At 44.9% G+C, this 12,684-nt stretch overlaps 1 protein-coding gene across 1 annotated transcript in view; it reads right to left on the reverse strand.

Annotated features, from left to right (window-relative positions):
* CSMD2 (CUB and Sushi multiple domains 2) overlaps nt 1-12,684 on the reverse strand; it is a 540,846-nt gene that overhangs the window by 114,872 nt on the left and 413,290 nt on the right. The window contains 6 exon segments of the mRNA XM_042948549.1: nt 454-558; nt 1,874-1,970; nt 2,922-3,046; nt 3,394-3,597; nt 4,767-4,862; nt 11,625-11,738. Coding sequence (XP_042804483.1) covers nt 454-558; nt 1,874-1,970; nt 2,922-3,046; nt 3,394-3,597; nt 4,767-4,862; nt 11,625-11,738 — 741 coding nt within the window.

Below are 12,684 nucleotides of genomic sequence, written 5' to 3' on the forward strand. Positions count from 1 at the left end.
GCTGAGGGGGAGAAATCTGGTGCAAGAGGAGTGAAGTTTCTAATGAGGACAAGAACTTCAAAGGCAGTTGAATCACAGAACCAGGGGTTGGAGAGGACAGAGTTTAGGACCAGGGGAGAGCACCCGCTATTTTATTACATCCCAAAGTATATACTGGACCGAGGCCAGTGACTGTGCTCCCTTCCCAGTCCTGGTGTGGACAAAGGGGAAGCCCGTAGGTGTCTGAGTAGCAGACACTGGGGTGAGAATCCTGGCTCCATCACTTACTGGCTGCGCAGTCTTGAGGATTTTCAGACCTTCCCTGAGCTTCAGCACCTTCCTCTAAGTCTGTGGTCAGGCTTACGTGGGGTGGAGAATACACAGCCCCAGTGTGACCCCTGCTCACTGTGGGTCCTTGATACCTGTCAATCCCCACCCTAAGCCCTGTACGCAGCTGAAACTTTGGATCCTCACTTTTGTACTCCAAATGGAAGCCGGCTGCTGACACGCTGATATCTGAGTAGAAATGAAGGTAGAGCTGGTTGGAGGTGCTGTTCAGAAGGGCAGGCACGGTTGTTCCTAGGGCAAGGAAACAGGGACCATTCACCATTAGCCACCCCGGCCCCCAAGCTCCTTCCCATACCTCTTGCTTTTGCTACCTGCTGACACTCTGCTCCAAGACCCTCGCATCTCCCCAACTATCAAACTTGCTACATGACAAATTTGCTACATTAGCACCCTCTGAGAATGCTGGCTCTCCAGTGGCCGAGGGAGAGGAGGCCTCAAACAACTTTCTGCAGAATGAGCAGTGGCAGAGCCATGTGCCAACGGTAGAGGGAGTTGCACAGGCAGCCAAAGAGTTTGGTCCCTTTCCAGCTATCTTCAAATAACTCTGACACGTAGAATTCTCTAGGCAATCCAGGCAGTGTAGACAGTGTATACGGTGCACATGACTCCTTTTTCTATCTTGGCAACATGGAATTCTGAAGCCTGAAAGACCCAGATAATTGTCCTGGGCATTGGGCAAAAGCACACACCACACTCAGTGAGAAGTCTGCTGTTGGTAACGGTGTAGCCACTTTGGAAAAACAGTTTGTCAGTCCCCCCCCCCCCCCAATTTAAATATAGAGTTATCATGACCCAGGAATTCCACTATTAGGTATATATACCCAAGAGAATTGAAATCATGTCCCACAGAAATATCTACATGAATGTTTATAGCAGCATTATTCATAATTAGCCAACAAGTGGAAACAACCAAATGTCCATCAACTGATGGATGCATAAGTGAAATCTGGTCTAGCCACATGGTGAAGTGTTGACGCATGTTACAACATGGGGGGAGCCTTGAAAAATTATGCTGAGTGAAAGAAGCCAGACCCAGAAGGCTACATATTGTAGGATTCCATTTATATGAAATTTCCAGAACAAGCAAATCTACAAAGATGGGAAGTAGGTTGCCAAGTCGTGGTTGCCAAGGGATGGGGGAGGGGGAGCGATGGGGAGTGCATGCAAATGAGTACCTGGTTTCTTTCTGGGGTGATGAAAATGTTCTGGGATTAGATAGCGGTGATAGTTTTAGAATCTTGTGAATATACTAAAAACTACTGAATTGGACACTATCTTTTCACTGTGGCACTTTTATCATTTTATTATTGAGCTATAATTGACACATAACATTATATTAGTTTCAGGGATGTGACATAATTCAGTATTTGTATATTTTGTAATACAATCACCAAAATGCATCCAGTTACCATCTGCGAATTGTACACTTTGAAATGGTGAATTTTATGGCATGTCAACTAGATCTCAGTGGTGATGATGATGATGATGATGATGATGAAGTCCACCACTGCCCCCTGAGTTGAGGTCCCTGGAAGTCCCACCTCACCTGAGAAACTCCCCAGCATGGTTACAGTGTTGTCTGCACCGTCAAATACCTCCAGGGAGTCCCAGTTCTGCTCTGTGACAAAGCTGATGACTTGAATCTGGGAAGGCAGAGGGATTGAATTGTCGGTTAGGCAGCCTATGTCTGTCTGTCTCTCTCTGCCTCCCTTCTTCTCCATTCATGTAGTTAATTCCATTATTGGAACTGTCAGTCTGCACCTGACATTGTGCTAGGTCTTGCCGCTAAGAGTAAGAAGCAGTCCCTACCCTCGGGAACCTCATTGTCCAGAGGGGGAAAAGAACGTAAAATGAAGGACTGCAAGACAGTGGGGGTGCTTTGTCAGGCAGAGAGTAGGGAAAGGAAATTTCAGGAAGTGGGAATACTTGACTTTGAATGGCCTCCTCCCCATCTCTGAAACATTGCTTGGGTTTTCCCACTTTCCTGTCTGGATTGCAGCAGATGTCCTGCAGCCATAAGCCAGTAGCCCACTCCTGGCCAGACCTGCCCACCTTGAATCTCTACCTGCTGCCTCTCTGTTGCCCTTGCAGGCTCCAGACCCTCCTCCATGTTGCCATCCCAGTGCCGGGGCCTTCTTCACTTGGCTCTCGCCACTGGGTACCCGTTGTGGCCCCCATTCTGCTCCTACAGTTCAGACTGCGGGTGTGACGCCTAGGTGTGTGTCTGGGGCTCCTCCATGCTTCATCTGTTTGCTCCTTTCTCCTTCCTGCAATGTCCCCTCTTCTCTCCCCCATAATCTTGAGAAAAGAAGACTTCAAGCCATCTGAAAAACATCTATGAATCTTGCCCAATCTCTATATCCCAGTCCAGGCCCGTTTCCTCTTCTGGGCTTCCCTGATGGCATGAGCCTGTGCCACTCCTCTTTCCTGAATTACCCAGCTCTCTCTTCACACCCCCTGAAGCTTCTGGGCCTTGAGCTGTTGCGTTTTTCTGCTTGTGGGCCTCACCTCCGCATCTGGCCTGAGGGGCAGGGATGGGGTTGAAATGTCTCCTCCCAGCCACCCGCCTGACTGAGGCATCTCCTAGCCCCTACCTGGATGCCAGCGCCTTCAGGGACCATGATCTTCCACACACAGTTGAGGCTGTTGAGGTAGGGCTCTGGGAAACCGGGGGACAGGATGGTGCCCCTGCGCTCTGTGAGGTTGCCTCCACATGGCACTGGGAAGGAGGCAGTTCTGGTCAGATGTTTCTCCCGCTTGTCTTTGTGGGTACCCCATGGGAGCCCCCCAAACACTCCTTCAGGGCCTCCCTTGCTGGCTATTGGCTTCTCCCGCAGGCCCCCATCCCTGCTTCTTCTGTGGCTCCTGTCCCTACAACCCTCCTTCACATGCATCCCTCCCCCAGCAACCCCAGCTCCTCCTCCTTGCTGTCTACACACCCAACCCACAGGACTAGTGATTTGGCCTGAATGGGACACCCTATTTAAGTTATTCTGGTGGGCAGGGGCTGCTGTTGGGTGTCACCGGCCACCCCCTCCCAGGAGTCCTGGTTGTCCAGGCACTCACCCACACAGGTAGGCGCTGATACATTCCACTGGGCCAAGGCCCCGGGAACGGGGAGGCACTCGATTTCTGGGGACCCCTGCAGGGCATAGCCGGAGTTGCAATCGAAGCGGACGATGGCCCCCACCGAGAAGTCACTGCCCAGCCTCTTGCCATAGCGGGGTTCCGGCACAGAGCTGCACTGCGTGGCGCTTGTTCGGGGTACCGCTGCGGGGGACAAGGGCACTGAGGGGCAGGCCTCACCCCTCTGGAAACTGGCTCAGGGATGGACACACAATGGGACTGGAGCTGAGACAGTCTGGATGGGACCCCGAGAGGCTCTGAGCACTTTCTCTCAGGGCAGGGGTAGGGACTTTCCAGGACAAGGACGATTTTACTAAAACATAGTTGGACACACAAGGTGGCAGCACAGCTTCTGGAAACCATGGATGGCAGAGTTTAGGCCTAGTTGTGTTCTGTGGCTTCCCAATGGTGCCCTCCCATCCCCATGAAGTCCCACATCCCCTTACAGGAAGAATGGCCTTTATTCCTCCATTCACCCTACCTTGGCCTCTGCCCAGGGCTCTACTCTCATGACCTGAATCTGAATCTCCCCTTACCCTGCCCACATGGTGGACAGGACCCTTTAACCCAGGCCCCAGTTATGCCATCCTTCTGTGGCAGGGGAATACAGCTCTTCCTGGGCAGTGGAATGAATGAGCCCTTGAAAAGTGGGCTTCCTTCAGGACAAGGAGAGGTAGGGGCCTAGAGGTGAAAGTCAGGATGCTCCACAACTCTGCCTTTCAAAGCCAGTAAGGAAGGAAGGGGACAGACATCCATCACCTGCTTGGTGTCAACTACTTTGTGAACTCTCTTAACTCCATCAGTGAGGTAATATGCTTACCCTCATTTTAGAGGTGAGCAAACTGAGGCTCTGAGGGGTGGAGTAGCTGGTGCCCAGTTAGAAACTGGCAGAGCTGGGATTCAAAGCCATGTCCATCTTAATCCCAAGTCTGTGTTTTTCCCACATCTTTACTGTGTCTTGTAGAGAAGACCAAACTCCATGGGAGAAAGTCTAGGTACAAGGCCTGGGCTGGTCATCCCAATGCCATTGGGACCTTGCCAGGCAGTGGGGGAGGGGAAGGGCAGGAGTTGGCATCCCATGTCTGATTTTCCCCCTCATTCGACATGGAGTTTTGTCCAAGAATTGTCTATTGGGTAAATGAGTGTCTAAATTCAACTGAATTTCAAGGAACTGCCCTACAAATCAGTAACTGCCTCCACACACCCTAAGACTGAGGCCTAGACTTAGGGGTCAAAAGTCCCAGTTCCTTTGGGCAGGGAGTCACTAGAGAACTGAGATGTCTTCACACCTTTCACATCCACGCCCTGCATACCTTGATAGACAAAGTGGAAGCCTCTGGCTGGTGCTGGGCCTTTGGCACTGAACTTAATGAGAACTTGATTGGAGGTGGCCAAGGGCAGCGATTCTCCTGCCAAGATAAGGGGCGAGGAGGAGAGGGAGACAGTGAGTCCAGCAGGCGGGTCCAGGAGAGAAAATCCTGGCCAGGAAGGAGGGGCTGCCCATACCACCCCTCCCCCCACCCCCCACAGCAATTCCTTCCATATCCCAGCTCTCCCGGAAATAAAACCTCACATTTTTACTACACTTTACACTCTAAAGCTTGCAGAAGGTTTTAGCATCCATGGTTTTACCTTGACCTATGGTCTTTGGAGGCTGACATGACAAGAGTTCGGTTCCCTCATTTAATAGGTCAAGAAAGAGAGGATCAGAAAGATTAAATGACCTTCCTGGAAAGGAGAAAGCTTTCAGACATACATTGGCCCACAAGGATGAGGAGAATGGCCATTACCAAACTGACTGGTGGTTTACTTGGAAAACTGATATTAAAAAGAAAAATGGCATCAGCTTCTGGGAAGGAGGGTGATGTGAGTATCTGAGAGTAACTGGCCATTCCCAGATCCTGTAAAATGACAGATAACCACAGCAATTGTATAATTTATTGCTCACACTAGGACACTTTTGAGAGTCAATGGGCATGTTATTAATAATTATGTCGGGACAACCAAAGCAAGACGAATTGTCATCCAACTGATAACACAGCTTAAGGAAGACCTGCATGGGCACAGGACGCCTTTATATCAGAAGATAAAGTTCTATCTTCTCCTTGACGTGGTATAGATGGACAAGAGTGAAGACAACACCAGCTGGACCTACAGCTGTGAAGTGCAGTCCTGCTTGTGGTCAGTTTCTTGAGGCAGCTGAGGGACTGGACTATGGCTTAGCAGGTAGTGGCATGGCCACTCTGCATCGCTGAGTGTGCCCCTCCACAGCCTTAGGGAACCCTGAGATGCCTGCTGACCCCACCGTCAGAAGGGAAGCTGGGGGTGCAGACAGCCAGGCTAAGTCTCCACTGCAATGAGGGCTGGAGTTGGAACCAGCCATGGAACCACTGGGAGGCACATCTGAGGCCAACCAATGCTTCCAGAAAGCCCATGTGACACTACTGGCCACGGAGAGTGGAGAGTTTTGCACAACATACTATTTACACATGACCCAGATGGCTGATCCTGGCTGGGAGTCATTGACCCAATAATTTCTGGCTGCCAAAGCAAAAAGAAACTCATGAAGAAAAAGCTTGTCTTTATTATCACCACTGTCTGGAGCTCTTTAACAGATGTGAGCAGAACAAAACTCTAGGTTTCCATCCTCCCATTGTCTGGCATGATATGTGGATTAGGACCCCTATAATCTCTCACAAACCCATTTCAACTTCCAAGCCTGGATGAACACAGACCTCCCTCTCCATGGACAAGCACATAATAAAATCCCTGGACAAAAGACAAACTCTCAAAGTTTTAAGGGTGAAAACCACTCAGAAATCAAACCAAACATTTTAATGTGAACTATCAGAAAGAGCAGGCAAATATCTCGAGAAGACTTTCAGTTGTGGTTGCCACAAGACTAAATCTAGCATTGCATCTGTGAAGTCAGAGAGGGCAGCCATGCCAAAGGAAAGTTCTGAGATCAATAAAGCCTTCAAAAATGAGAATCACCAGTATGTGGCAGCTGGATTCTGTAGAAATTGAACAGGGAAGTAGAGATTAAGTTGGGGGAAATTCTTCCAGAATCCACAGGAAAAAGACAAAGAGATGAAAATAATGAGAGAAACCACAAGCAACATGGAAGATAGATCAGAGAAACTCCAGTATGCATACATCAAGGATTCAAGACAGAGAGAGAGAGAGACAGAGAGAGAGAGAGAGAGAGAGAGAGAGAGAGAGAAGATAGGAGAAACTGAAGGACAAGAAATAGTTTAAGAAAGAAGATAACTTTCCTAAGCTTAAGAAAGATCTGAGGTTCAGACTACAATTATTCTCAAAGTGCCAGATGTAATTAATGAAAAGAGATTTCCATTGCAACCTATCCTAGTGGGCTTTCAGATTTTAAAAATAAAATTTAAAAAAAAAAATGAATGCCATCCAGAGAGAAAAGAATGGGTTACCTATCGGGGTAAAGAATCAGGTTGGACTCCACTTGTCTGTAATATTAACTGTTGGAATGAAGTGGGACGGTGGCAGGAGTTTTGAAAGAAATTTGTGACCTGTAATTTGACTTACAATCAAGTTGTCATTCACATGATGTGTCAAAGGAAAGACACAGTCATACAGGCAAGGTGGCGGAAAAGTAGTGCAGTGATAAGCCTACTAAAAAAATGAACCGAAGTAGGGAAATCAAAAACTCTCAGGGATAAAGACAACCAGGAAAAGACAGTTAAGCCCAAATAATTATTGTCAATGAGGTAGCAAAATTAAATGTAAAAGTAGACCCTTGAGGGAAGAAGTCCGTAATTTATAAATAATTTACTGATAGCATTCATCAGAAATTCATATAAAAAAAAGCCTTGGAAATTAGAGAGGGGTCAGACAGGAATGGAAAAGAAAGCAAAATCAAAACAAAAAAGCCCCCCAAACCCACAAAGAACAAAACCAGATGACAGATATCAGAACAAATGTAAAATAAGTAAGTAAACATCCTCTTAAGAAAAAGACTCTCCAAGGAAATGAAGAAAGATATAGCAGGCAAACACAGGTGCTAAAATGGTTGGAAACACAAGAAGATAACAAAATATCACAGTTGCAGCGGGATGTTTAAACGAGCAAAATCCACGACATTTGATATATCAAATAGAGAAACAAAATGAAGACTGCTGAGTAGTGGTCCTCAAGCTTTTTGCTCCTTCAACACACCTCAGGACAGGGACACATTACTTCCATCAGCGTTAGTGGCTCATCAGTGTTTCTCCAAATGAGGAATAAGATGATCTGAGGATATTGATATTGACACCTATAGGTCTTATATCTGCATCCACCCATCTGTCCATCCTTATTTCTTTCTAGCCATTGGTCCTTTACATCTATATGTGTTCTTGTATCTATATCTACATTTACATATACAGGTCCTAAATGTATACCTCTCTCTCTCTGCCTGTACCAATGCTTCTATATTTATAGCTAAATTTATACCTCTATTTATCTATATTGAAAATCATGAGGTCTTGAAAAAGCATCCTACCCCAAGGAATCCTGACTTACACTCCTGGCTGAGTGGGCATACATGGGGTGCTGATATCAAAACTCATTTCATTGAGAATCACTGATAGAATGGATGTGAATAATAAAATTGAGCAAGATTGACCTAATGGCTATTACTAAACTAATTTCACTCTAACAAATAGCTCTAGGAGGCACAGGTTTTCCTCTCTGCATTTTACAGCCGAGGCAACTGCAGCTCTGAGCAGTCAAGCACCACCGGGCCTACAGGCACCTCGCTGGCAGGGGGCGGGCTGAGATTAGGGGCCGGGCAGTGAGTGTTGGGCCTGAGCTGCCCGTCTCTCTGCAGCCTCTCAACTGTCCAGAGGACACACTCTCTTCTTAGATACTCAAGGAATGAAAAAAAAAAAACAAAAAACGTCTTTGGCTATGGAAGAGGACCTCATTTAACCCCGAAACGGAAGTGGTTCAGGCTATATTCTCTCCCGGTGTGGTAACAAAATGAGAAATTAACACAAATGTTTAAATGTAACAAGAACAAAATTCAGGTTCCTGGAGGAAAAGAGGAGGCAGCCTTAAAGGACTCTTGGGCAAGAAAGAAGAAAACATGGTGACAGATTATTTAGAAAGTAATGAGGAGGACAATAGGATGTGACAATTCTTACAGCACAGAGCCAAAACTATGCTTAGAAGTGAATGTGCTGCTGTAAACATGCTCTTCATTACACAGGGAAAAGAAGAAAGCTCTCAATTCAAGGGGTTAGCATAAGAAGCTCAATGTAATCTGAAGAAAAACAGGAGGAGAGGCATTATGAAATAAATGCAGAAGTTAATTAATTAAAAAATAACAAAGGCCACAGAAGAACTGATAAGTAAAAGCAAAAACAAAACAAAACAAAACAAAACAAAACAAAACAAAACCCCCCAAAACAAAAACGAAATGAAACAACACAAAACCTCTCATCCAGGTGGGAAAAAGAGGGGTCACTACTAATACAGTACTCAATCAGTAAAGGCAGGTGATATAACCTCTGACACCCAGGAGATTATATAGCATCATAGTATATATATAACCTGTGTTGCTGAATTTAAAATAATTATAAAATGGGTTTTTTACTAAAACATAAAATATCAGCATTGATCTTAGGGTCATATACCTGAATAAACCAATAGCCATGGAAAAAAATAAAAGAAAAAAAACACTGATAAGGAAGAAATAAAGTATTGAGGCAAATTTATTTGCAGAAGATATGGCTTCTTGCCTAAAGGGCCCAGGAGAGATCAGTCGGCAGTGTTAGCATTATTACAGAGGGTTCATTGACTTTACAAAATGACTATACCAAAAATACCAGTCATCTAATATACTGTCAAAGACCAGTTAGAAAATACAATGGAAGGAGGGGGGACCAGTTCACAGCAGCAACAAAAACAATGACAAAAATTGCCATCCAATATCTAGGAGTAGAGTTAATAAAAAATCAATACTGCCAAAGTGAAAATTAAAGCCCCTTTCCCAAGGTTACAAAAGATACATAAATGGAGAGACATATCATGTTCCTGGATGGGAAGAAGGGTTACTGTTATAAAGATGTGAGTTCTCCCCCAATTAACCAATAACTTAATGGAAGTCCAATGAAAGTTCTGAAGCAAATTTTTTTATCTTGACAAAATATTTCTTGAAGTTATTTGCAAGCAAAAATAAACAAGAACAGGGGCACTTGGGTGGCTCAGTTGGTTACGTGTCTGGGGCGCCTGGGTGGCTCAGGTCATGATCTCATGGTTCATGGGTTTGAGCTCCAAGTTGGGCTCCGCACTGGCAGTGCTTGAGATTCTCTCTCTCTCTCTCTCTCTCTCTCTCTCTCTCTCTCTCTCTCTCCCCATCTCTCTGCCCCTCCCCAGCTCTTTCTTTCTCTCTTTCTCTCTCTCTCTCTCTCAAAGTAAATAAATAAACTTAAAAAAAAATAAAAAAGATAAAGAAGAGCAGTCAATAAAAAATTCAAAAGAAAGGAACAAATTTGGGGGCTTACACTACCATATGTTTAAAATTATCCTAATATTAAACATTTTTATAACCTTACACTAAGTTTTTTGATTCAGATAGAAAAATACACAGACACTTAAAGACGTGGATATAAAGTCTGGAAACATCCTTAACTTCATAAAAACTTAATAGATGTAAATCTGGCATTTTGAAAATTCTGTTAGGACAACAGATTAACTAAATTTGAAAGAATATGGTTAGATTCCCTATAACAAATAACAAATCAAGATAAATTCCAAAGGTATTAAAGCAAAAGAATCACACTGAAAAGAAGCAAAAGAAAACACAGAAGAATATTTACTTCATCAGCAGAAAAGTAAAGGGGAAATCTATAAAAGAAAGCATTGATAGATTTGACGTCAGGAGAAATTTAAATTTTCTGACATTAAAATATACCCTGAAGAAAATTAAGTGGCAAATGACAAAGTGTAGGGGAAAGCATTTTATAGCATTTAATATAGACAAGAGGTTTTTATGGCATATGATACGTACAGCTTGGAATAATATGGAGGTCTACTAAGTCAATAGAAGATAAATGGTAATAGAAAAATCAACAGCAATTCACAAGTAAGTTCACAAATAAAAAATGCATGGGCCAATAATTACATTATAAAAAGTTTACCCCAACTTGTAATAAAAAAAGGCAAATTAAGAAATGAGATACAATTCTCACTTTTCAAACTGATGATGCTTTTGTTTCCTTAATTAGCTAGTTTTTGTGAGAATAAAACATGATCTCTTACTCACTTTTGGTGAACAGAGTGGCAAGGACTTTGTAGAGGGATGTTTGGCATTTTGGCATATTTCAAAATCAGGGATTTTGATAATTCTGTTAAAATAACTGATTAACTAAGTTTGAAAGAATATAGTTAGATTCCCACAAAAAGCCTTAAGTTAAGATCGCACATATCCTTTAACTTGGCAATTCTACTTCTAGATAGTCTAAGGTAATAGAGATGTGTATAGAGACGTATGCATAATACACTGGGTTACTATTCACGAGAGTGAAAAATTAGAAACAATCTCGATGTTCAATAATAGGGAATTCATTGCATAAATTTTTTAACATAAATGTTAAGTAACTATATGATGGACTGTTTTGCAGCATTTAAAAAATCCTATTATAGAAGGAAATAATGACAGAAATGCTCACCATGGACATTTCAATAAAAATATGTACATTGTTTTATTCAATAAAATATACAAAAGATTAAGTCTAAGTAGATACAAAGGCTGGGGGAAAATACACTCCATCTTTCAGTGGTTCTTTCTGGGTGGTTTTTATTTTAATTCTCCATACAGTTATTTTGTCTTGCCTCTAAGATTTCTACATTGAAAAAGCAGTATGTTTATAATCAGAAAAACATGTTGGGTCTAAGAATAAACCAACAAGGGAATACTACACCACTTGGGGCAGCAGTGTAGACACACCTTGGGGTGAGGGTAGTTTCCCAAGCCCCCTTCTACGTTTGGGCTACCAGGAGCTGACTGTCGTGTTGTAGAGAAAGCACCAGTGGACGACAGACACAAAGCTGTGTGGTGCCACCTGTGGCTGGGCTTACAGGGCCTCTTTCCTTTCAGCGGGCCCGAAATGCCCTCAGCCCGCCACCATCCCCGACACCAGCCAAGCCCTGGGTACCTGTGTGGGAGCCCGAGAGGGAGCTGAGGAGCCGGGAGTGCTGGCTGTGGCCATCATGCACCTCCACCACGTCGTTGAGGGCCGTATGGAAGAAGGCGAACTGTCCAAACACCACTGCGAAGGAGACATGGTGTGGAGACCTCAGCATGGAAGACTGGCCGCCATGTTGGGGGCAAGGACTGGAGGTGTGGGGGCTGCAGGCCAGGAGCAGGGAAGCCTCCGCGGAAGCTGTTGGTTCCTGGGGCTGACTGCTTGCTGAGGCTTCTACTGGCTGATCAGCACACTGGCCAGACCCCAGGCACGGGGTTGTGGGGAGGTGGAAAGGGCCAGCTGGCATTCTCCCTCATGGGTCAAGATAACATTGAAGACTGAACATAACAGTCAGGCCTGGTGGAACTGGAGCTGGGCCAACCCCATTCCTTTCCCAGATAGCAGTGGCAGCAGCTACTTAAGGACATGGAAGGGCTTTTGGCAACACCTCCCATTTTCCATGTGCTCTCAGGACCCTGTATTTTCCTTTGTTTTTTCTTCAGAAATCCTGCTGACCAGGACAGCCTTTGATACAAGATGCCCCACGGTTAAGAGGAATAAGGGTGGTGAAAAGCAGCTGCTCCTGCGGAAAGAGTGACTGTCTAAGGAATGGGCAAACATCTTGAGCTCATTTCCCTCTGGCAAAGCCAAGGGAAGAGGCAAAATGGTATTTACAAAGCACCTACTGTGTGCCAGGTACCAAGTTTGCCAGATGTATCATCTTCAACTGTGCCTCTTTTAGATGTTCATATTTTAAAGACAAAGAAACTGAGGCTCAGAAGTTAAGAATGTTCCCCAAAGGGTACTCAGCTCACTCCAGGAAGGGGTTGAAAAGCTGGTGGTCCATGGTCTTGATGAGCCCCTCTCGGATGAGGCCTGAGGGCCCTGCCATTTGATGGCTATTCATGCTACAAATCACAGGGGATTTCTTCAGCTGCCCCTCTCTTCCAGGCACTGCTGGAGGGGCTGGCATCACTGATCCCACAGTGCGAACAGCTCTAACTCAGCTATCTGCCTGAACTTGGTGTGG

The sequence above is a fragment of the Panthera leo genome, chromosome C1, assembly GCF_018350215.1.
Source record: "Panthera leo isolate Ple1 chromosome C1, P.leo_Ple1_pat1.1, whole genome shotgun sequence".
In the NCBI taxonomy this organism is placed as follows: Eukaryota; Metazoa; Chordata; class Mammalia; order Carnivora; family Felidae; genus Panthera; species Panthera leo.